Source organism: Taudactylus pleione, unplaced genomic scaffold (genome assembly GCF_031769625.1).
Source record: "Taudactylus pleione unplaced genomic scaffold, aTauple2 ptg000154l, whole genome shotgun sequence".
Lineage (NCBI taxonomy): Eukaryota > Metazoa > Chordata > Amphibia > Anura > Myobatrachidae > Taudactylus > Taudactylus pleione.
The window spans coordinates 31292214-31319691 of record NW_028284556.1 but is presented as its reverse complement, the minus strand read 5'-3'; the positions used below and the strand labels follow the sequence as shown (position 1 = coordinate 31319691).

At 39.7% G+C, this 27478-nt stretch overlaps 1 protein-coding gene across 4 annotated transcripts in view; it reads right to left on the bottom strand.

Moving 5' to 3' along the window:
• UTRN (utrophin) overlaps positions 1-27478 on the bottom strand; it is a 764396-nt gene that overhangs the window by 47829 nt on the left and 689089 nt on the right. For all 4 annotated transcript variants that reach the window (XM_088474412.1, XM_088474409.1, XM_088474411.1 and 1 more), the window contains 3 exons: positions 25759-25844; positions 17416-17573; positions 3676-3842 (listed from right to left, as the gene is read on the bottom strand). In XM_088474412.1, the coding sequence (XP_088330538.1) occupies positions 3676-3842; positions 17416-17573; positions 25759-25844 (411 nt within the window). The remainder of the gene's footprint in view (positions 1-3675; positions 3843-17415; positions 17574-25758; positions 25845-27478) is intronic.

The window sequence follows — 27478 nt, the reverse complement described above, 5'->3', positions numbered from 1 at the left end:
ATATTACTTTCTACAAAGAGCTATCTCATTTTCTGACATATTCAATCTGTCTTTGGTCCATTACACATTGGTGTCAAAAGTCTTGTTTCTACTAGAGTTTTTTAATGCTAGTAAAAGCATATAAACTGGTATTGGAATGGAACCCACTGGTCCTAATTACCTTATACCCACCTGCAGTTTGGAGCATTTGCAGCACTGCTGTGTTTTTTGGATAATGTCTGCTCATCTTATTTATATTCACTCTACAGTACTTCCTGAGATCGCAAATGTTTATTACCACTGCCTGCCTATTACATTTGATATATAGTGTGAGTGTGACTGTCATTTTATTTTTAACACCAGTGGGTAAACAGCATTAGGCACTTTATCCATAAATTTGCCATGTAAATTTAGTGCTAAATGTTGAAAGCAAGGTTATTAACTTTGTCATAGTATGAGTAGTAAGAGCTAGAGGAATAAGTGTTGCTAAGTTTAAGAAGGATGCAGTAGATGGTTAACACATATAAAATATCACATAATGTGCGGAAAATTTAGTAAATATGGCTTGCCAAGCACAATTTTAATACTTTTCCTTTTACACAGATAAAAACATCTTGAATGTAATTTGATCAACCATCTTTATTGGCTTGCTGTTCAAACGGCTAATTTTTAATACTGCAATCTATGGCCCAGGAGGATGTACAGAAATAAAGTGATAATACACATTTTCTATGCAACTCACTAAAAATCCAATTTGTAGCATGTCTATGCATCGAGTTTTATTTTATGAAAAGTACTAGAACTACAGTATCTGTAAAAAGCTTCTCTCAAAAGAATTTACTGTAAAAGAACGGAAATATGTAGAAAAGGGCCCTAGACTGCACACCCTGATTATATACATGTATATATATATATATATATATATATATATATATATATATATATATATTATATATATATTAGAGAATAAAGTGATTCAAATAGGCGACCAGTTTGCTTACAAAGTGCTAGCGCATATAGTAGTAAATATGAATTAAAAGTGCAATAGTTACCATCAATGTATATAAAGTGCAACAGTGGTATAAATAAATATTTATTCTATGACAGAAAATAAAATACATGTTGAAAAATCACATAATAGACACAGTGTTACAATAATACAATTACTGAAGAGAACACATAAATAATAAAATAATAAATTATAAAAATATAAAAAATATGTAAAGACAATAAATGGATAAAAGGAGGATATCAGCTTAACTGAGTAAAAGAAGTCAAAGTTCATGGGTTAAGAGGCTGCTAATGTGAAAATAATACATAGGTGAAGTGTAGAGTTGTGCACTTGTAATTCTTCTTTTTGTGTTTGTGTTTGCAACACTAGTCTCCACAGGTAGCACCTCCCATTACATATATATTCAGGGTGTGCAGTCTAGGGCCCTTTTCTACATACTCTATTTAGTGTGCTCATATGCACACCTGAAGACATGAGACACCTTCAGCCTAGGCTAGCACCCCTTCCCACCTGTCCCCTATTGGTTTTAAGCAGGGATCTGGCATTTTGACTGCACTTTAGTAAGAAGCACAATCTAGGTAAGTCCTACAAATTTTTATACTGTAGTGCAGCTATGGGTTGATTTGTGGGGCGTGGGTTCCCTGGATTGCTTTGGTTGGGCTGCTTCAGGGCATCGCATTATAAACACATTTTTCCTTTCTTGCACTTTTAGCACCTCTATTGTTTGTTTAATATATACAGTATGTATTATTTTCACATATTTAATTTTAACCTTACTATATGCAGCAGCAGCTGCTCTTATCTATCTTACACCTTTTTACACTTCACCTTTCCTCATTAGAGTGATGCCCTGGGGTGGCTCAGCTGGGCCTGTTTGGGGGTGTCCTGCGCTCTGGATTTCAACCCCAGTATGTTAGGGACCTACCCTCAGAGGTTACCTGCGGTGGGTAGGCCCATAACCATGGCCATGATTATGCCAAAACCTCTATTTATTTATTGCAAAATTCTATTGTAAAATGTATTATATATACAAATTAGTAATGTTGGAGTTGTGCACTTGTAATTCGTCTTTTTGTGTAAAGAACAGAACTAGCAGAGACGATCATCCTGGGTGACATTTAAATACCAGTTCACATATTCAACTATACAATGTGATTATAACAAAAATATTACTAGTGTCCTCAAAAACTTTACAAGTGTGTTGTTTGGCTTTAAGCTGAAGTCTAGACCTTTTTAAAACGTCCAATGGTTAATCTGTGTTAACTATTACTAATTAGCATACATATTATATAAATTATACTAAAAAATATTTACAAACAGGCTTGGACTGGCTCTGCGGCCGCCGTATACTTCCCGTGTGCCCCACTGCTCCAAGGCCCGTCCCTTTCTACAAGCGGGTGGGACTTACCAGGCCGCGATTGGGAGGGGATTGCTTGGAGAGAGGGGGAAGTTTAGGGGGGGCTACTGCTGCCCAGCATGTTCTATCTCAGTGGCAGAACATGACAGTCCTAACCTGCATGTGGGCGCCGCAGGGCAAGCTCATACTAGTCAGCATGAGTGATACATGAGACACAGCAGCTGCTGAGAGGAGCAGCAGTCAGAGAAGAAGGCAGGAAGGCACAAGCTGCAATCACGAGGGGCCGAGCAATAGAAGCCATAAGGTAAGTAAAAAGTGTTTGGGTTCAAGATGATGGGGGTAGGGGGTTGGGACCATTACATACACTACAGAATTATGGGGATACTATTATTTTAATGCAGGCAGTAATCTGGAAAAAATAATCTGGTAATAGTGTTGCTATTGGTGCACCACAAGGGCTGAAGTTGTTCCATTATGTTATGTAAAGGTGCGTACACACTAGACGACTCGCAAAAGATGCGATTTCGTCAATGGTTTCCCTTGAACTTCCCCGGCACTCTCTGACAAACAATATCTTGCATAAACTGTGCAATCTGACAAACGATCTGACCAATGACCTTAATCTCGTTCACAAGATTGGCAGATTTTACTGCATGTAGGTAAGATCTGAGGATACGACAAACGACCCGCGGGACCGCACATAGGCATCGTTATCGTTAAAGGACACTGTACATTTTGCACGATTTGTCGTTCCGATGCATCGGAATCGGCCAAATCGTGCAAAATATCGTCTAGTGTGTATGCACCGTAACTCTGGCAAGTCTAATGCAGTTGGCTTGTTAAATAAAAAGAAGGCACTGTAACATTTATGGCTGGTAAAGGCAAGCAGGTATATTATGGCTTGTCAGGATAATGTGGCAACTAGAGACACTTCACCAGTGATATCTAACTCACCGTTCATTAACTCCCTTATTAAACAAGCAGCTTCCAGTTATTTCAGTAAATATGCATGTGCGGAGACCTGAGGTTCATCATACAGGAAAATGCATGCCGATATAGTCTCTGCAGATCATTTGTAGAACTAAAGCCACTACATATAAACAAAGTATAATTTCCCTGTATTATGACCACCTATGTATGTATATATATATATATATATATATATATACATAAAAATATATAAACAGATAGAGACATATATAATATTAATACCCTGTATAGGTTTGGATATCTTGATGAGACTGCTCTCCCATGATGACCGCGTGGAGCATGGAGATGATTGTAGTCTTACAAGCATATCTTAGTATAGTAGATTATTTTCACCTACCTGAACCCCACAATAGGACATTCTTTGCAGATATTACACTTGGCTTGATGCTTAGCAGTTTCAGCGGCAGCCACCCTGTGTAACACAGGCAACCACACCATGGACTGAGGCTCCAAACGCATCCACTCAATGAATTGTTTCACATTGATCTCTGGCTTATTTTGAGTCTATAGGGATAAAATGACATCACACTAAGTTAACACATTCCAGATCTTAGCTGAAAATACACTCTGTTATGACACTTTTGTAGCACCACAGTTTCAAGGTTTTTAAAGCTATTATAGGTAATCCAAAAACAACATTCTTGTTTTGATCATACGGTTTCTTTTTATGTATTATGTAAGGCACTGCAGACCCATTGTGGCGCCACATAAATAAGGTATAATAGTAATAATATTAATAATAAACATACTGGTAAGTTTATTGGATTCTAACAGAGTAAATACACCTAATATATATATATATATATATATATATATATATATATATGTGTGTGTGTGCAGTAGGGAAAATATATTACAAGATCCTCTGGGGCAGGGACTGATGTGAAAGACTAAATATTCTCTGTTAAGAACTTTGGAATATGTGTGCGCTATATAAATAACTGTTAAATAAAAAAATTACAGTATAGTAGGTTACAAACAAAATACCTCTTGTCATGTGCCTTTACTCTCATTTCTCATTTTATTGAAATCATGAAAAAATATCTATTAAATCTGATTACACAATGGAGTCTACATAACCTAATTGACAGTAATGGTGAAAATGTAGAGTTTTCAGCCTTGGAGACAATTTTTAGTTAATTTATTGGAAATAGTTTATATTGTAGGACAGATATTAATAGCAATGCATTCAATGTTTTATAGCAATGCATTCAATGTTTTATAATAGAATACACAGAGTTTAATGCAGATCAGTTAAACAGTGTTTCAAACATTTACAGAGTCATTAATTACATGGATAGAAAATGAAATGTTAACATTCCCTATTATAAACTCTTGAGAATCACATATTTAAAAGGTTTTAAATGTACAGTCAGGGTTGGACTGGCCCACAGGGGTACAAGGGAAATCCCCGGAGGGCCCCACTGCCTGTGGGCCTATCCCCCTCCTCTAGGTGTCAGGTTCCAGACCTCAAATTATAGATTGGTACTAGATTAGACAGTCAGTTACCTGGTAGATCAGGACCAATAATCAACATGGGGGCTTGGTTCTCTTCTATTGAAACTATTGAAATTGCACCAAGTAGCAAATTACACCAAGTAGCCAAGCGTTGGTGGTGGCTGGCCACATACCCTCTGGGGGGTGACAACGCTTCTTAAGCAAGGACCCCTACTACTGAATTCCCTCAGTGGGCCCTTTATGACCCAGTCTGACATAGTGTACAGTACTAATAATATAATGGGGTCATGTGATTTGACAGTATCTGATACATTAACATTTTGCTTTAAAAAGCAAAAATTATCAACTCCTTACATGGGCGTAGTCAGAACTTTGTGGGCCCCATAGTGACATTTTGAAGGGGCACTAGTCCCAAAGCTTCTAGAGAGACACCTCTCTCCGCAGTAGAGATATATGAATTGAATTCAGTTACCAATGTTGTGAATATATAATATGAATTATTCTCTTTATGTATGAAGTATTTTTTATGTATTTATATTTTTATTCCTACTAATTAAATAGCGCTTTCTGTTATGAAGTTTTCATGAAATTAATCTGCATTAATTGAAAGGGAGCAATACCCTTTAGAAAGCCGCAATGTGATTAGTAATTATTGTCACCAGGTAGACTAGCGCCCTAATATACATTAATTTGTGTTTTTTCACTGTAGTTTAAGTGGCTTGCTCACAAGTTGGTATCCCTAAGCATTTTTTTGTGTTACTCCCTAAAGGAAAAACTGCAACTGTGGTTAATGTCTATGATATAAAATATACATCACAATAGTAGATGCCACTATTGTCTTTGTAAAATTACTTCAGCTGAGCAATGACAGTCCACCACATTAGTAGGGTCTATTTGTCACTCATTCAGGGATTTTCTCTCTTGTGACTTATATTCACGAAATGCTGGTCATTGACATGCAGGGGAATCAGCCAGCATTTGTTTTTATCGGTGTAACTTTCATTTCATTTTGCTTTATAAGACCGTACACTCTTTTTTATGCCTTGTCTGCATTACTAACTTTTTAGAAGTTTAAATTAAGTTATTTGATACTTTATATGTGAGTACCTGTCTTTATTATTTCCTGAGATGCCAAAATAAAGGCTATTTTATCTTTCTTAAGAAATACACAAGCAACCTGCACCTTCATCACTTTTGGTAGAAAGTTGAGTGTGACTGATGTTTTATTCATGCACTGGTGTTTAATTTTGGTACATTAGTTTGTAATTCTCTATTTTATAGCTGCCACTATTTGGATTCTAACTTGGCATTTCAAAGCAATCTGCCCAATTACAATGGTTTTTTTCGTATATAAATAACATTTCTCTCTAGTATTATTGAATAGACTTCATGAAAAATGTTGTGTTGTGACCTTATTGACAAGTCTGATTGACAGGAAGATATCCATCACAGCAACTGCAGGCAGTTTATCAAATCTGTTGCTGCTGCTGTAAATTAGCAGTATTGAAAAAAACTTAGATGGCCATTTCAGCTTATTTATGTATGCTAACTACATAATAGCCTATTTTAGATTTTACCATTATTTATTTATATTTACTAAAATTTTGAGTGTGGTAGAACATGAAATACAGGATAAAGATACAGAGGAGCTGATTCAGACCCGATCGCTAAGCAGCGGCCGCTCGCTGTTGCCGATAATCGCACATCTGCGCGTGCATATGGTTCGCAATGCGCGTGCGCAAGCCAGTCTTAGCGATCGGGAATTGAGCGCTCGTTGCACAAAGACTGACCACTACTTTGAGTGACAGAAAGCGCCATTTGTGGGTGGTAACAGGGGAAGGTGCTTGTGAACGGGGGTGTGGATGTGCGAACGCAGGCGTGTCTGGCCGTCAGAACGGAGTTTAATGGGTGTGCATAATTAGCAAAGTAGCCTCATTGAACACGTCACTTGGTTGATCTTTAGCCTGAACTGTTCGCAGTGCTTGCAGGAGGGTAGGGTCTATCACAAGCGCTGCGAGCAGCTCCGATGGCCCTCGATGTTCCCGATTAAATACACACTTCCTGGAGATGATATGTGCAGCGAGTGACAGGTGGGAGGTTTTATAGTCCTGCGTACGTTCACTGCCATCGCTCTCTAGGACATAGAGGGCGCCCTAACACCGCAAAGTGCGAACGCTTGATTTGCATACCCGGCCCCTTTTGCAAGCGAGCGGCCGCTGCTTAGCGATCGGGTCTGAAGGAGCTCCAGAGTCCATTAAATTATTGCTCATGTTCTTTAAAGGTTTTAAATTCACAAAATTTATTCCATGAAAAAAATTACCAGGATATTTTACAAACAAATGTAACACATTGTTTTGGTTTATTGTATAAAACCATAATGCTTGTTTTGATTATATTTATTGTTTTGTTAACAATAAATAGACAGCTTTGCCAGGTTTCACTCACTAACAAAATATTTCCCACAAATCTGTAAAGAAAAGAACCAAATTATCAAAACAATAAATATAATAAGGAGCCATGGGTGTAGCTATAGTGGGTGCAGGCGGGTGCTATTGCTTTTGGGGCAAAAGGCTTCGGGGGTACGGACCCAGGTGGTAAAGTTTCCTACCAAGTTCTTGAAATTGCCTGCGAAACTATTGTTTTCACTTTGCCAAGCCAGAAAACGGTGACTCTAGGTAAGCTCCACAATGATATAACCTTCATCCCCTGGGGCTCCAGTATCATCCTCATAAGCACAGCTGAGCTAATCAGTGAGCCCGGCACTGTTGGAGAGAAGGCTACTCTTTGATTACAGCCTTTGGGTGGGAATTGAGCTCTGAGATTAGGTCTGTCTCAGAAAGGGGCAATGTGCTGAAATTAAGAAGATCTACGTTCAAAATGGATTTTCATGCATCCCCCTCAGCTCGGAGCTGGTTGGTTGTATTCTTCTCCTCCTTTGCAAATATACTCACTGTAAACTTCAATATTCTCACCCCTGTAGATGTGGGGCTGCTGTGTAAGATTCAAAAGCTGCCAATTGTGATGGAGCACTTGAAGCATCACCATCAACAAATATGGTGCAATAAATATGAAATGGAGGGCACTTTAGTATAACATAATATGAACTGGGGCATTATAATATGGCACAACATGAACTGGAGGCACTTTAATGTAGCGTAATCTGAACAGGAGGCACTATAGTGTGGCATAATATAAACTGGGGGCACAATAATGTGGTATAATATGAATTGGAGGGCACTAATGTGGCAGAATATGAACTTAAGGCCTAATACTGTGTCATAATTTTAATTGGTAATACTGTAATCAGGGGGCATTGCAATGCAGCATAAAATTATCTTGGGGCACTGTAATGTAGAGATGTGCACGGACAAAGTATTTATTAACATTATTTTTACTAAAATAAAGTGAAAAAGGGTGTTTTCACACCCTTTTCACATTATTTTAGTTTCACCTAAATTTACTAAATGGCAATTGGAGTAGAATTCGTAAAATTCTACACAAGCCCTAATTATCACATATTTTTAGTGAGCAGATCGCATTTCCCATAATTGTAATGGGAAATGCGATCGACCAGAGATTTACTAAAAATAAAATATGAAAAAATACCGGGGGAGGACCTGTGATAATAACGCCACCTGGAGGTGGCGTTATCCAGGCTTTCCCCTCGGTTACCGCACTCCTCCTCTGCTCAGGTAGAGCAGAGCCCGGAGCCAGCCAAAAAAAAGTAAAAAAAAAGAAGTAACTTTCCTGAGTCCAGGGCCAGTGATCGGTGCTCCAGTGATGTCCTCCATGGCTCCGCTCAGCTGGTCTCCCATCCTGCACTGTGACCCGGTCGCTTGTGGGGGGCGCGATCGCGCAGGCACCTTGCCACTGTATTTTCTGCCCCAAATAATGGGGATAAGGCTACAGAGGGGAATCGCAGGGACAGAGCTTTATCACAATAAAATAAATAAATAAATCCCTTAGATATTGCCTGAATTCGCCAGAGTTATCTGGCCAGACTCTCTGGGATCTCCTCTTTGTCTGCAAGTCTCAAGCTATTCCTTTTCCCCCTTGGTAGGAGAAGCTGCTGCCACTGGGAAAGCACAGACGCTCTTTTAAAATTGGATTAGGAGGCTGCACAGTTGGTTTGATAACAGATGACCAAACCCAGGAGAGAAGTACACACTGTATACATTCTTCTCCATATTGGCTGTATGATCCGATGTAATAACCAGCAACAGGATGTATAAGTAATTAACTGACTCACTGAGAATCTGGACTGTGTTCTTGTGCAGCTACCATAAGGAACCTACCAGAGATTATATGGTATCTGTGTGGTTAAGTGCAGAGTTGCAAAGTAGCAATATATTCAGCTAACAAGTTGGGAAAAGGATACTGTTAGCCCATGGTTGCTAAGTGACTGTATACAAGTTAAAAAGGCTTTTTTTCAACATTTTATTGCTGTCCAATAAGCATGCTTTATTAGTAATTTTTTTCTGGTTAAATATACTAATCAACAAGCTGTGCAAAGAAATTAATAACCTACAAGCCACTTTAACGACTGTTGGAAAGTAACGGTTTATTTGGAAAAACTTTTCTTTTGATCAAAAAAACATTGATTTATTAATCCAAGGAAAGGTCTTAAGTGTATGTATTGGCAGTACTCAGTCTAAAGATATGAATTGAATTCAGTTACCAGTGTTGTGAATATATAATATGAATTATTGTCTTTATGTATGAAGTATTTTTTATTTATTTATAATTTTATTCCTAATACTTAATAGTGCTTTCTGTTATGAAGTTTTCATGAAATTAACCTACAGCAACTCTGAAAGGCTGCAAGTAATATGAGCAGCTCTATGATATGTGCTATTAGTCTTGGTGCACCATCTACTAGAATGACATGTATACTGCAACTTCATGAGTCAAGATAAGCTGCCTGATTAGTGCTTAATATACAGTCAGGTGCATAAATATTGGGACATTGACAGAATTTTCATATTTTGGCCTCTATTCACCGCCACAATGGCTTTGAAATGAAACAAACAAGATGTGCTTTAACTGCATTCTTTCAGATTTAATTTGAGGGTAATTGCAGCCAACTCAGGTGAATGGTGTAGGAATTACAACGGTTTCTATATGTGTCTCCCACTTTTTAAGGGGCCAAAAGTAATGGGACAAACGAAACAATCCTAAATCTAACTTTCACTTTTTAATACTTTGCTGCAAATCCTTTGCAGGCAATTACAGCCTGAAGTCTGGAAGGCATAGACATCACCAGACGCTGGGTTTCATCCCTGGTGATGCTCTGCCAGGCCTCTACTGCAAATGTCTTCAGTTCCTGCTTGTTCTTGGGGCATTTTCCCTTCAGTTTTGTCTTCATCAAGTGAAATGCATGCTCAATTGGATTCAGGTCAGGGGATTGACTTGGCCATTGCATAACATTCCACTTTTTAGCCTTAAAAAACTCTTTGGTTGCTTTTGCAGTATGCTTCGGGTCACTGTCCATCTGCACTGTGAAGTGTCGTCCAATGAGTTCTGAAGCATTTGACTGAATATGAGCATATAATATTGCCCGAAACACTTCAGAATTCATTCTGCTGCTTTTGTCAGCAGTCACATCATCAATAAATATAAGGGAACCAGTTCCATTGGCAGCCATACATGCCCACGCCATGACACTACCACCACCATGCTTCACTGATGAGGTGGTATGTTTTGGATCATGAACAGTTCCTTTCCTTCTCCATACTCTTCTCTTCCCATCACTCTGATACAAGTTGATCTTTGTCTCATCTGTCCATAGGATGTTGTTCCAGAACTGTAATGGCTTTTTTTAGATGTTGTTTGGCAAACTCTAATCTGGTCTTCCAGGTTTTGTGGCTCACCAATGGTTTACATCTTGTGGTGAACCCACTATATTCACTCTTGTGAAGTCTTCTCTTGATTGTTGACTTTGACACATATACACCTACCTCCTGGAGAGTGTTCTTGATTTGGCCAACTGTTGTGAAGGGGTTTTTCTTCACCAGGGAAATAATTCTTCTGTCATCCACCACAGTTGTTTTCCATGGTCTTCCGGTCTTTTGGTGTTGCTGAGATCTCCGGTGCGTTCTTTCTTTTTAAGAATGTTCCAAACAGTTGATTTGGCCACACCTAATGTTTTTGCTATCTCTCTGATGGGTTTGTTTTGATTTTTCAGCCTAATGATGGCTTGCTTCACTGATAGTGAAAGCTCTTTGGATCTCATATTGAGAGTCGACAGCAACTGATTTAAAATGCAAATGTCACACCTAGAATCAACTCCAGACCTTTTACCTGCTTTAATTGATAATGAAATAATGAGGGAATAGCCTACACCTGTCGATGAAATAGCTTTTGAGTTGATAGTCCCATTACTTTTGGCCCCTTAAAAAGTGGGAGGCACATATAGAAACCGTTGTAATTCCTACACTGTTCACCTGATTTGGATGTAATTACTCTCAAATTAAATCTGAAAGTCTGCAATTAAAGCACATCTTGTTTGTTTCATTTCAAAGCCATTGTGGTGGTGAATAGAGGCCAAAATATGAAAATTCTGTCAATGTCCCAATATTTATGCACCTGACTGTATAGTTGGATTTCCTGCTAAATAGATCTTGAGATATATATATATGTATTTATATATGCATACATATATAACTGTTTGTGGTCGTGGTGTGCAATATATATATATATATACATATGGCAATTTTGGACTTGAGCCTGTGCAAATTACGCAAAAAAATGTTTTGTCTCATAAACAATCCCTAAAAGTATATTTGTCCCAAAAAAATATATATTTATATACATCTTTTTTTTTTTTAGAATGGCCTCCTGGCCGCTCGCATAGCTGTGGGTGACCACCCACAGCTATAGCGAGCGGCCAGGAAGATGGTCGCGATGGTCAAGACCGTCGCTACCATCGGACTTGCGACGAGACCCTTGTGGTAGGGTCTCGTTGCCGCAAGCCCCAGAGAGCTTTCGGCTCAAGCAGAGACGGAATCTCTCCCACTGACATCACTGGCATCCCCACTAGTGCTCCATCACACTTGGTGTCTGAAGGCAAACATTTCTGGGCACACTCACTCCCTCATGCCTCTGCCAGCTGGACCATTAAAAAGCTGAAAAGTATGCATTAAGTGACATTTTTACATTAGAGTGGTGCAAAACACACCAAAAGCAACACATTGGAAACTGAAAGCCATACATGCATATTTTATAGTGAATACAAAGGAAAACTCCAAGAATAAAACACATTAGACCACAATGTGCTTTCGGACTGCTTTACATTTCTCAATTTGCAGTTAAATTGTCTTGCTGATAGTTGCCTGTCATAACATTAATATTCAATGCTTCTGTGTATCCGCTGCTGTGCACAAAGTGTGTAAAACAAATAGTAACTATCATGGCTCCTATCACAGCATTTCTGACTTGCATGTGCAATTTTCTCACCTGTCAAAACAATTCATTGCTGCATATGGAGGTTGGAATATAACTGCATGCAAGGAAGCATGACTTTTATATAAGTACATATAAAAACCTATAAAAGTCTAATGTATATGGCCCTGCATATCTGCGGAAATACTCTATTTTTGCGTGCACTTTTTTTTGAGTAATTTACACCCATTTTGCTATCTACTCTGCATCAGCCCCTATCTCTCTACGGAATACAGATCTATATAATAGAACAATATCATAGACTATCACAACAGTTTGTTGATGTTTTCTTGGCTACAAAAAATTAAGAAATACAAATGCAAATCAAATTGTAACTACTCCAAATAATGACCGCAGTTGAACCATGCCAAACTGAAGTCTAAACCACCCCTTTTAAAATCTAGCAAAAATGAAAACAAATAACATGCATTTACGATATGCACAGTCCAATACTAGGCTATTTAGAGTTTATTGTTTTAATGCTGTATAATATGTATTTCAAATACAAAGAAATATCAACATTCATCTGATGTAATTTTGACTAGGGTTACCAGATTTGCTATGGAAATCTACAAACATATGAAATACAAGTGCTGCATGGCTGTAGAGCATTTAGTTCACAAGTAATAAAATAGTAAGGAAAAACTAATAAAACATACAGGGTTCGCAATAAGTCTTGACAGCTGAAAGAGTAGGCGAATACTTTATACTTTAAGTTCAACTGTTTCCTCTCACTGTGAAATAACACATATTATAATATAATATTTTAAGTAGCTTACGGGGTCTACCCCTGTTCTAGCTGCAGGTAATCACTAGACAGCTGCTATTTTAAAAATGCTACAAATCCTGCTGCCCTTTTCCATAGTGGCTTCCACAATTTACCACTGGCTGCCTTAGAAACTCTACAGAGGGTATAATTTACACAGCACACTCTATGCACACTATGAAACACCTTGGATGGTCAAACCCCCCGTGTGCACCAAGCTGCATGCCTACCAGGGCCATATTAACAATAAGGCAGATGAGATGCCCCAGGCCTCCACTTAAAAATAGGGTGATCATTATGGCAGCATGATGATGACCAGCTGCCCAAGATCAGGATTACTGCACCTATGGTCCACCACTGGATCTGAGAACCTGTTTTTTTTGTCCTCAATATTGATGAACATATTATCCAAATTATTTATAAGTATGTGTTGCATCCCTCTACTGTGGCAAAGGTTATTGCTGCCATGACTTGGCTTGTGCATGAGCACCTATGTCTGCATGCTTGGAAGACTGTGGTGAATGATTCTAAAGGACCAGGAAAGGTAACTCTACAATTGTAGAAACACTGTTCATAAATATTATAAGCTTTAGGAGCGCTGGTGTTGATCTCGATTTGGCTTACGCCAAGATGATGCCCAGGGCTTACAGTTTGTGGTTGCCCCAGAGCAACTAACATGTGGGGGCCCCTAGAAATAAACATGTCAATATGATATAATGGTGATGTTATTAAAAAGGTAATGTGTAAACACACTGTAGTGCCCCCAGTTCACATTATCCCACACAGAAACGCCAATATATTACAAAGTGCCACTCCATGCTTGTGATGTATCCATCTGTGTGGAACCCCCCAATGTGACCACCCTGGCTGCCCTGTTGTTAATCTAGCATTGATGATTCCATTCATTAATGTATCTATCTTTGGTCCTCTGTGGTGCTATATACTGCACACTCCCCTTTCTGCAGCTTTCTGGCTGCTGTAGTTTTATGGGAATGGGAATCCTGGCCGTAACAATCCCGACGGTCACAAAACTGGCAGCAGAATCCCGACAGTCAAAATCCTGACGAATGTTTGTAAGTATTCGAACCCTGACCCACCACAGCCTAACCCTAACCATCCCCTTTGGCAGCATAACCTTAACCCTCCTCTTCATGCCTAACCCTAACCCTAATACTCACCGGCAGAATTCCAGAGCTGGTATTGTACTGTGATGATTGTCAGTAATATGCTGTGCTTTTTTTTCTATACAATTGTATTTTATAGTTCTAAATAGTTCTGTAACACTGCTTATATGTTTTTATTTTTGTTGATGTACGTTTTAGATTTATTGTGCTATTAAAACTAATAAGCATTACTGGAAAAAAAACACTTATCAATGTCTAACTAAAGGCTTTATAGACAAGGAAAAGTTCAATACCAACTGACCTAGATTTTCCTAAATTGCAGCTGTTAGCTGCTATCATTCTCATTATGAATAAAAGCTGAGAGATATGATGTGCGGAAACTTTACTTTAGTTTCCTAAGAGATGATACCTTTCCTAAGAGATGATACCTTATAAATCAACCACCGCACACAGCTGTTCACACAAAGACATTATTATGTAGAGACCTTCAAAACTGGGGGCCATGACCAATACAATTAGGAACGGAGTCTGAAGATAAGTGCCACTTAGTATGTAGGGGGAAAACAATCCCAGGAAACCTGTCAAACATTATTTCCTACAACAGACTAATGACTAGTACATAGTTACTGTTTCAGCTGCCCACGTTGTGATGTTGCAGGGCTGACTTTTACATGAGCATTTCTATACTATAAAATACGCTATCCATAAAGGTTGTTACCCTAAATTTCATAAAATGACAATAGTTTTATTATATTATTTATATGTTCAGTTATGTTAATGATTTATGGATTTATCATCTTCTGTTACATGTTATATGGCAAAAATCTGTGTATACGTTTTATGGATTATTTTCTATGACAAAAATGTTATGGGTATTATCCCCCTCCCCCTTCTTCTTTATTTGTGTCATTTTGTTTTTTGTTTTTAAAACAGTTTACTGAAAGCATCAAATAAATACAATAAAAATACATATAAACTTTTGAGCCTAAAGCCGCGTATCCACTTGCCGATTAAACAGACCGATTGAACGATTACTACGTATCGTTCAATCGCTCATTAATCGTGCATGAATCGGGCATGACAATGTAAAAAACAACCAGTGATGCACGCTCCCACTGGTCATTTTCGACATCAACCATCACCTGAACATGCCGGTCAATCTGCCGATAACGACAGATTGGGCATGTTCGGGGATGAGGAAGGGTGCCTGCACTAAACGACATATCGTTCAGTGTAGGCACTACAGGGGATGAGGAACAACTGTACGATTACGATGTTGTAATCATACTGTCTTTACCCCATCGCCTAGTGGATACGCACCTTAAATATCATGATTGTAGTGTCCTTTGGGTAAAAGAATTGGGGGTGGACAGTTTTTGAACGGAGTCAAGTTTTGGAAAAAGAAGTGGAGGAATTGCTCAATATGCTGGTCATAAACTGCATTTCATATACATTCCACTGATGCAATAGTTTGTGACTTCTGATTTGGTCCAGAAAAAGGCCATCAAGCAATTGGCTACATGTGAAATGAGCTTTCTTGAAGATGTTTGGTGAGGTCCAGTATCGGTTGCTGAAGTTGGGAATATTTGGATGAAAAAGAACTTCTGCAACTGACACATTCACAATAAGATTTATAACATCCAATCAAAATTTCTCGATAGTTGGGCATGGCTACCATATGTGAATATACATCTTTCTTGGCAATTTCTCCAGAAAAGGAGAGAAAAATTCAGAAATATTATATTCAATCTAACTAAAGCTGGATGCCAAAGGTGTAAAAAAAATATATATTACATGGTAAAGAGAAAAATAAGACTTGGATGTGATTGCTAAGACAATATCACTCGAAGGGAGCTAATGGTCTATAGGAGAGTCCTTCAGAAGAAGCCTATTAAAAAAGGCTATAGAAGGGTGATTGTGTGACTCGTGCAAGTTTGAACAGGTAGGACAAATTCCCGAATTAGTCAAGTTGTTGAGGAATCTAATGCTGGCTTTAGGTGTGTAAACAGGAGGTTATAAATCCTGGTTTGAAATCTATATTTTTCCATAGTGCAGCAGATGCAGATATACAATTCTTGGAAAAATATAAATTTTAAAATGGATGATGTAGCCAGTACAGTACATATATCTATTCCAAATTCTAATTGTTCACCAAAAAGGGGGTTCCAGATTGCTAATGATATCTATCCCTAGATTTTGGAATTTTACTGTAGCCACATAAAGTGGAAATTAATTTCTAACAATTTTTTAGTATGTGGAGCATTTTATATCTGTTCTGACCAAACTCAATATCTGCTCTGCCACAATTATGCCAAATCTTGATGGCTATTATCTCTACAATAAGAGTAAATATATGCTGCCATTATAAATCCAAAGGGAGTAGCAAGGGAAAGATTAACAAGGAGTGATTCTGGATAGAAACTCCCATTTTAGGCCCGATTGCTCAAGGACCAGCCAGTGCAATAAAAAGTAATTTCTGCATCTAAGGCAATAAGTAAAGTAGATGCTTTAGAAGAGTAAATCTAGCAAACTAAATCAATTGCTAGGGTTGTACAGTGCATGTCAATACGAATCACACATAATCAAGATAAATTTAGGGAGCTGTAAGTTGGCTAGAATTTTGGCAAATATTTTTCTGGCCAACATTCAGGAATTAATGACTAGAATTCGACTGGTAACTCCTGCATGACATAGGGTCTTTATCTTCTTTGTGTATTAGCAAGAGTGTGGTTGTTGTGGTGACTGAATAAAAAGTTGAAAAGGTCAGGCAGTTTTGATGTAAGAATACTTCTAAGCTTTTTTGTACTAACCACAAGGATCAGAAGTAGAAGCAGTTTTCACAGAACAAATAATCAGTAAAGAGAAGTATTACACTTGGGTCAATTAGATATTGAAATACTCATCAATTGTGTTCAGTAGGTGTTGAGAAGAAGCCACAGGATATGACAAATTCAAAAGCCTCAAATTTCTTCTGTAATTTTCTAGGGATCTTGAGCCAAATTACTTCATGAGTTACTAATCGCAGTAATGGTGTTAAGGTACGCCGTTGTTGGATTCTACTATAATCATTGCGCATTGCTCTTGAGCTTTATGTTAATCTCTATTATTCAGAGCACCATTGTTGTTTTATAGCCATGACTGTCTGCATAGTACATCTCACCAATAACATTTAATCACATGTAATGAACTATAGTTGTGTTCTGCTAACTGGTTATATTGTAGAATTTCTAAATAAGCTTAATATCCATGAGCTCCCAAGTTTTTAGACTTTTTCTAAAACATTACTTACATGTTGGAAGCAGCTGCGCACGCTCGGCTCAATGTTACTTCCACCAAAAGCTGCCACTTCCCCGAGCTGCCGTGGGATCTGAATAGCATCATGAAGAAGTAACCCCAGCTGCTTCTGGTCACATGTATCTCCTGCTCCAGAAACTTCCTTGAAAAGATCTGTGAAAGGAAAAGATGTTCATACAGTTAGTTCAAAATAATAAAGCTGCTCTGTTTGGTTACATGTGAAAAGGTCTCCAGCCTGTCATACAAGTAATGTCTCCATGGCAAGTCAATCTCTCACCCTCCAAGAGGATTTTTTATTTTTATCAGAAGAAGAAGAGAAGAAGAAAGAAGATCTCTAATGAACATAGCTTGGTGCTGGTAGCAGTATATATGGAAGAACTCAACACTTTTCACCTCCATGCAATAGCTGTAACAAGAGCCCTGGTTTTAAAGCTGCAAATACCTGAGCTTAAATAGAATAGACCATGCATATAAAGGGCACGTCACACTTAGGTGTAAGCTCCCTTAATGTACTTCAGGGCCATTTGCATGCCACCAAGCCACCTCTCCAGGTATAGAGGTCTGTAAGTGCAAGTTAGGAAGAATGCTAAATTACACATTGTGTTCCCTCATATGTGCAGAAATTTAGGCTCTAAATGAGCTCCAATGTGCCAAGTCTTCATATATAACTTTGGTTGTATATTTCTAGGGTTTTCAATGCATTGGTAGGGTATGTAATTAAAGCAGGGCATTTGGAGAGGCACCAGTTGTATTTTAGGCCAGCTGTTACACACATTTCAATTTTATCAACTAATTTAATTATTGTAGAGCTAATTGCCCGAAAACTGCGATATGTGCATGCCCAGAACAACTGGACCTGCACAAGAAAAGATACTACAGATGTGTCCTCATTCATCTTTGCTGCAGTCGTGCCAAACAGCCCCACTCTGCAAGCCTGGTCCTGTGAGACTCTGCTAGCGCTGAGCGTCTCTTTTTGCAATGTGATGCGACTGGGACGCACCAGGAGACTGTGCTGATTCATTTGATATGTGAGACTTGTAAATCTGTGTGCAACTAAGCCTCTCAATCAGCATGCAAAGTGCTACGATGCAACGGCTGCAGCTTTTTACAGACTCATTCGCATACAGATATACAGCCATGGAAAATGTTTTGAAAATGACACAACTATTGGTTTTAACAAAGATTAGATCTTTTTGTCAGATCTTACTATGGTATATGGAAGTAAAATTACAAGCATTTTATAAGTGTCAAAGGCTTTTATTGACAATTACATTAAGTTTATGCAGAGTCAATATATGCATTGTTGACTCTTCTTTTTCAAGACCTCTGCAATTCGCCCTGGCATGCTGTCAATCAACTTCTGGGCCACATACTGACTGATGGCCGCCCATTCTTGCCTAATCAATACTTGGAGTTTGTCAGAATGTGTGGGTTTTTGTTTGTCCACCCGCCTCTTGAGGATTGACCACAAGTTCTCAATGGGATTAAGGTCTGGGAAGTTATGAAATGCTTGTAATTTTACTTCAGTATACCATAGTAACATCTGACATAAAGGTCTAAAAACACTGAAGCAGCAAACTTTGTTAAAACCAATACTTGTTTCATTCTCAAAACTTTTGGCCATGGCTGTACAAGTGTCACATATCAAATTAATCAGCACAATCTCCTGTTGAGTGACCAAAAGACGCACAACGCTAGCATAGTTGCATGGGACCTGGCGGCTCACTCACGCTAGGCATTACCTGACCAGAACACCACTCTTTCAAATATAGTCTGCAACATGTACAGTACAATGCTTTACCTAAGAAATTTGTGATGCTAGTTGACTGAAAATATTATGGTATTAATGTACAAGTTTGAAATCTTGTTCTATACTTTAGCAAGTATAAATTCTCCACAAGCTGACAACACAAAGTAATGCAAAGACTACTGTCTGTACTGGAGTTTGTCTGGAAAGACTGCACATAGAAATAATAAGCATTTCACCGGTATTGTTACAAACCATAAACTGGAGATTTTACACACATCTCTCAGACCTTCTGTAGTCTAAGGCAAAAATGCCTTTGTTTGCTCAGCTGTGAATAAGTTGCCTGATTTGCTCTATAAAAGACTATATATTTTACCTTATATTTTCATGTATAGGGAAGAGAGGACACAGAATAAAACTGAACATGGAGATCATGTTTGTGTTGCAGTTACAGCTTTCATTATTGATCTCTGAAAAGAACATACAGAATGGCAGGTGCTAATGGACAAGAAACAAATTTCCCAAAGGAAGTAACCTTTCCAGTAAACATACGCTTTTAAATTGGGTAGTTAATGGTCCTTAAAAATAAACTCCTCAGGCACAAAGTAAAATAAATAAACATATGGTAAGTATTAAGTGGAACAACAGTTTATACTACAGTAAAAAATATGATGACACAATAAGTTGATCGCAATAGGAACAAAACTAAATATAACACTTACAGTACCATTAAACCTTTAATTATCATCCCATGCAAATATTGCACTCTGGGCCTGATTCAGACCCACTCGCGAGCGCACAGCGCTTGCAAGCGGGTCGATGGTCCCTAACTGCGCATGCGCAAGACCCGTACTGCAATGGCAGCTCCGTCGCAACGGGTCTCGCTACAAGACAGGGTGGCTGTCGATGTTGATTGACAGCTCGCCCCGTTTTATAGTCGGGGAGGGGGGTGGCTGCAGAAACGCAGGCATTCCCTTAGGAATGCCTGGCGTTTGTGGGCGGCCCTACTGACATCACGAGTGATGTCAGTAGTGGACTTCCTGCTCTATTAGAGCAGGGAGTCCACTCGGGCTTGCGAGAGCTGAGACTCTACCACAGGGCGATAATCGCGACCATCACCAGGCCACTCGCAAAAACTGTAGGTTGTCACCCACAGCTTAGCGAGTGGCCTGGAGGCTGAAAATAAATAAATAAATCCCTGCCCTGATTCAGAGCGAGCGCTTGCAAACAGAGAGCGGCTCTGAATCAGGCCCTTTGTCCATTTTAAATAGTGGGATTTCAAACAAAATAAACACCGATCAGCCATAACATTAGAACCACCTGCCTAAGTCCCCCTCGTGCTGCCAAAACAGCTCTGACCCGTCAAGGCATGGATTCCACAAGTCCTCTGAATGTGTCCTGTGGGAATCGGTATGAAATACTGTCGGACGCAAGTGCCTAACCCTAACCCCCACTGTAAATGCCTAAACCTAACCCCCCCTTCCCTGCAGCCTAAACCTAAGTCTCCCAGGGGGGGTGCCTAACCCTAACCATCCTTTCCCTAGCCTAACCCTAACCCTCCCTGGGGGTGCCTAATCCTAAGTCCCCACTGGGAGCCCCTAACCTAACCCCCCCCCCCGCGGCTGTCCGTGCCCGGCTTACCTTCGATCTGTATGCCGGGCGTCGGGCTCCTGGCATAGGTAAAATTACAGGCGTCGGGACATCGACGCCTATCATTAGACCCTTGCCAGGATTAGACAGTCGGGAAGCCGGCGGTCGGCATTTTGACCGTCGGCTACCTGACTGCATCCCGTCCTGTGGTATCTGGAACCAAGTCAATCGAGGCAGATCCTTTAAGTCCTGTAAGTTGCGATATGGGGCTGCCATGGCTCAGATTTGTTTTCCAGCACATCCCCCAGATGCTCAATCAGATTGAGATCTAGGGAATTTGGAGGCCAAGTCAACACCTTGGTCATGTTGCTCAAACCATTCCTGAACAATTTTTGCAGTTTGGCAGGGTTCATCAGGGAATATCAGGGGTCCTTGGTATGTAACAATGTTTAGGTAGGTAGTACCTGTCAAATATCATCCACATGAATGCCATTTCCCAAGGTTTCACAACAGAACATTGCCTAGAGCCTCATACTGCCTCCGCTGGCTTGCCTTCTTCCCATAGTGCATCCTGATGTCGTATCTTCCACAGGTAATAACACAGACACACACACCTGTCTGTTCACATAATGTAAAAGAAAACAGTATTCATCAGACCAGGCCACCTTCTTCCATTGCTGTATGGTCCAGTTCTGATGCTCACATGCCCATTGTAGGCACTTTTGGTGGTGGTCCACAGGGTTCAGCCCGGGCACGTTAACTGGTCTGCGGCTACGCTGCCCCAAACACAGCAAGCTGTGATGCACTGTGTGTTCTGTCACCTTTCTATTATAAAAAGCATTGACGTTTTCAGCAATTTGTGCTACAGTAGCTCTTCTCTAGGATAGGACCAGGCGGGCTAACCCTCACTCCCCACTCATGTCAATGAGCCTTTGGCGCCCATGATCCTGTCGCCAGTTGACTGGTTGTCCTTCCTTGGAGCACTTTTGGTAGGACACCCCACAAAACCTGGCATTTTGGAGATAATCTGACCCAGTTGTCTAGTCATCACAATTTGGCCCTTGTCAAAGTTGCTCAGATCCTTTCGCTTGCCAATTTTTCCAGCTTCCATCACATCAACTTCAAGAACTTACTTTTCGCTTGTTGCCTAATATATCCCACCCATTGAGAGGTGCCATTTTAACAAGATAATCAATGTTATTCACTTCATCTGTTAGAGGTTTCAGTGTTATGGCTCATCGGTGTATGTATCTGTTATAAGTATCCTCCCTCTTTATACCACTAATTTACAATATAGGCCTGAGCTGTTATTACAGTAACTTTGCATTATGCATTTTTATTATTGTTTATTTATGTAGCAATGAAATGTTAGGCAGTGTTTTACAGAGAACGGTTAATCATTCAATCCCTTGCTGCAGCGGAGCTTATTGTCTAAGTGTGGAAAGCTTATAAAGCTAACTATATATTTTTAAGCTGTGGGATAAACCTGACCACCTCCTAAAATATGAAGATAACATACAAACGCCACACAAATGTTGCCCTTGTTGAAGTGAATCCATGGCCAATGACAATGAAATGACTACATTTTCCTTCACATTTGGCTAAGAATATAACTGGTAGTAAGTAAGGGTGGCATTACAAAGTGCAGATATAAAGGGTGAGCACTGTATACATTATTGGGTTGGGTATGGGATCTTGACGATCAGAATGCAGATGGTCAGAATACCAACAGCGGCATCCAGACAGTCACAATCCCAACGAATTTTGGTAAGTATTTTAACCCTTCCCCTAACCCACCCTTCACACAGCCTAGCCATAATGTACCATCGCCTCACCCTAAACCTCCCCTCCTGCAGTCTAAGCCTAACCCTTCCCCCCTAGTGTCTAACCATAATACTTACCGTCAGAATTGTAACTGCCTGGATGCTGTTGGCATTTTGACGGTCGGCACCCTGACTACTGTACATCCCACATTATTTATTATAGGCTGACAAATCAATTGCAGAGTGCTGCAATTCCTGAAGCCCCCTCTACAATACAAATCTTTTCCAGTACTTATGCAGACTACTATAATCATCTGCATTAATGCAGTATAAATTATAAAATACCTACATAGTCAATTTAATCAACATTAGATATCATTCTTTAGAATGTAAGCTCTCATGAGCAGGGACCTCTTCCCTCATGTGCTTCTCTTTAAATTTTCTTCTACTCCTTACTCCCCATAAGGACACCTAACACGTGACTGCCAACTCCCAGCTGCTTATTGTGAGTGCTTTAATCGCTATTGCAGCAATGTATATAAGTCGTGCTCTTGTCCTGCACTGTAATGTACTGTAAGTTACTTGATTCTTGTTCACGTACTAGTTTTATGTACTATGTAAGGCGCTGCGGAACACTTGTGGCACCATATAAATAAAGGATAATAATAATAATAATAATAATAATAATTCACAATTTTACCACTTTAGGCTAGGTCCATACTAGTATTTCTTTTTGGGTGTGCAGGGACCACTGGAGCATGAAGGAACACAAACACCTACTTGGCTCAGATCACTCATGCACATTGAGAAACAAAAGACTGGCTGACTTAGCTTTCGGAGCCTGAAAACCAGTATTTTTCTCCTTACATTCTCTAATGTGCTGTTATCCCAATCATGTAACATTCATACCCTCTACAACTGCCAATACTGCTGCAAAACAATCAGGATCAACATGGTTGTGCCGGAGATTAAACTGGAACATTATTATTATAAACTTCTTCATAATGGGGATTAAGACTATATTCATGTGGTTGCCAGACTACACTGTGACCCTATATAGTAATAGTGAATAAGGAAAACTAGAAACTGCAAAGGTACTGACAGCACAGACGTTTGCCACAGTCATTATCATGTCTGTGAGCTTTGAATTGCTTGTGATTACATTGTGACAGACCAAAAAGCGGTTCTCCAAATCTCATTCATTTTAAGTAGTTGGAACTGTGAAGGAGAGGACAAATCTATGTATAGAAAGTGTTACAAATCTGTCTGGCTCAATGTAACTAAGCCGTGTAACATAGCTTGCTACTCTCCAGGCAGCACCTAAATGATATGAGAAGAAAACTTTCTAAGGAAATACTTTTATTTTCTGCATTCTGCAAAAGTTTAATAAAAAAATACAGTTTAAAAAAATATATTTTAAATAATATAAAATGCAATATACAAAAGAGTACGTGGAACTGGCAATCGGTGCTGTCGGGTAAATCAAATTTATTTATTTCCCATTTTGTTAGAATCCTACAACCACATGTTGAATAAGGAAACATGTAAAAGGAATTGCCAGGAATGTAATTTATTTTCTAAATTATTTGCAGAAACAGAGGCCCCTAAAGGACTGTGGTCAGAAAGAAAGTGAAAATACATAAAATTACCATTTTTTTGGTATGGTACAGTCTTGAACATGGTCTCTTAAAAGGTAGTACAGGTGCACCATCGATTTTCCAGCACCTTATGGTTCAGCCCCTTTTTTAAATCGGACAAATTTTTCATCCCTCACAATGTTGACTCCGACGGTAAGTACAGGGATAGGGTCAGGCTATGGTGGGGAGTTAGGCGGGAGGAGGGGAGGGTTAGCCATTGGGTGGTTAGGCTTCGGGGGGGGGAACTAGGCTGCAGAAGGGGAGGATTAGCCGTAGGGATGTCGTTGTGTATTACTACTAACTGTTACTCTGGCAAAACTGTTAATCCGGCACAGTGCTGGAACCAAGGGTTCTGGAAAATCGGTGGTGTACCTGTACTGTCTTATCCTTTGGGTCCTCCTCTTTCAGACCCACATTTTGTCTTCTTATCCAATTGGAGGCTCTGAAAATAATCTGGTTCCTGTTGTCCACCACCATCATCTATCTCACCTTTAGTTTGAAAGTCCAAGCATAAATCACTTTCACTTCTGCGCAGGGATTTTCAAACAAACATGTCATCAATTTGTGATGCCAGGTGGTAGCTATTATTATTATTATTATTATGGATTTGGAAGGTGCCACAGCAACACCAGTAAGTTGATATAGCATATCTAAACAGGGACAAAGAAGGTAGACCAAACTAGTGCAAATGTGAAAGAAGGATAAGAAGGGCCCTGCTCATGGAAGATTACAATCTAGTGGGAAGAGATCTAAGACAGAAGGAGCAAGTGATGTTTGTGGAAATGTAGATTGAGAATACAAGTACAGTATTTCACTTTCTGTGGCAATCTAAACACAGTATGTTAAAGGCTTATATGTTTTGCATGTTCTCTCCAAGAATCTACATCTACTATCAGTGTTCAAAGAACCCCTCGCAGGGCTGTGAACAAAAATCTGTGAGTCTGGCAGTACCGCCAGTACCGCATACAGCCTCACTTCACTATTTTTCTGGGCAACTGGGAGTGCTTCCCTATATTTGTCAGCCTCCCGGCCATTCCAGTAGAGTAGGCATGTATGCCGCACTTACTCCTGCCGCAAGGGGACTCCCACATAATTGGATTGAGCCCAGAGTGTGCCCTGAAGGATTGATTCCCAAAGTCAGCTGCATAGAAGTATTCCTCACTTTCCCCGATTAAATCATAGAAGTATTCCCCCAAAGTATCCCAGTACACACTATGGATAAATATAGTATGCTCTGTTAACATAAAACAAATGTTTGAGAAGACCTGTGGAATTTTCCAGTTTATCCTTCACTACCTGACAAAGCTTTCTGAAATGAATAGCAATTACATGGTAATGATTTATTCACAGATTTTTGAGCTTTGTAAACTTATTTCCTAAATGTCTACTGCAAATTAAATATTGCAGCTTCCTTGGAATCACTGTGGAACTGATATCCTCGACTTACACTTTGGCTTGTCTGGCAGCTATATATGGGGACGCAATTAAGATTATTGTATTTGGAACACATAATACTGAATCCATGCCAATATATAAGTACAATCTACAAAATATGAAATCCACAGTTGCTTAAATATATGAAATTAAACTATTATACTCACATCTGTATTTTTCTTCCAGCAGTCCCTTAGACAGAGACATAAGACCAATCTTCAGAGACTGTACCCGGATCTTCCCAGTGCGACCCCTGCAAACAACACAAATTCGGTCACTCTCCTCCATCATTTCAAGTTCAATTCCATCTATTCTTATAAACAAGGAAGAAATGCTCTCTAGGTGGAAATGTACAAGGTGAAGGACAAAAAATTTAATTCAAGACCACACCCTTAATTTAATATTTTCTGCTTTTCTCTAAATTACTGCTGGGTTTGGTATTATTTATGTCTTAAATGAATCATGAGAGTGGGGATAAATTGGCAAGGTCTTTAATACACGTGGCACTTTTGTGTTGACATTCATAATGTCGACATCACAATGTACTCAGATTGTCGACATGTGACATGTCGACTATCAATATGTCGACATTAGGGTTAGGCTGCGGGTGGGAGGGTTAGGGCTAGGCTGCGAGGGGAGGATAGGGTTAGGCTGGGGGGGTAGGAGGGTAGGAGGTTAAAGTTAGGCACCAGAGCAAGGGTTAGGAGAGAAATACAGTAGTCACCTGAACACTGGAGGATTGGAGGTATGACCCAAAAATCCTAGTCACATGACCCCAGGACCTGAAAGACCCTGCTAGAGCTGCTGCAGCCATGGAGTGCAGATAAGTCACTGCTGGGCCACCAGGGACGATAGCTCAACATTTCATCACTGTCTACATGATGAATGTCCATGTCGACATTATGACTGTCAACATATTATACCCAACCCGATCAGGCTCGTACAGTCAGTAACAGTGGTTTCACTAGGGAGTGCAGACCACACCGGGTGTCACCCTCTGAGGGGGTGACACCAACATGTCAGCCCCTCCTCAGTGACTGGAAGCCCGACGCTACACTGTGATGTTATTGTGCAGGGACCAGCTCCCGATCACTGAGGAGGAGCTGGCAGTGCGGGGAGAGTCTCTGGAGGCAGCCCGGCATCTTCAGGAGTGCTGGGCACACCCCCAGAGTGATGAAATGGGGGTATGCTGCGAGGTCTATTGGCCACACTGGATGTCACCAATCTCAGTGACACCACTGGTAACTAATATGGTGAAATAGAGAGAACATTATCACAAAGCATCATGTCATATTTGAGTATAATAATTACACATAAAGTGGAAGAAAAGAACCACTTGCCCACAGAATACAAGAGCAAAGCAAAATAACAATAGTTCAAACAATTATAAAAACACAAAGCAAAGGTCAACAGCAACATCTAACCCATTTATTATTGGGGTAAAGGCAGCAAATCGGGACGAGTTTACAGAGAAGGAGGGCCCCACCCATAGGAGACTGGGTGCACACTTTTACAATCATACATGTGATGTGCTTGTTCTTACAAATTCATTGACAATTTATAGTCCAGATGAACATGCAGATTTGTGCAATCCGTCATCCTCATCTCTCAGAACCATCTTCTGAAAAGACTGTGACTGTACACACTCAGCAGATATCTGACTATGCTGTTGGAGGAGCCAGATGTATTGGACAGAATGGTTGGTAGTACGTACATACTTCCAGGGCTGCCTGACATTGTACCATTGCATTGCAGACATATTAGGACTAACATGAAGCCTAACAGGTGTGAATCATATGATCTGCATGATGATTGTATAGGTGTGTACCCAGCTTTAGACATAATGAATAGAACCAATCAAGCTCATTCTCAGAATCACAAACCCTG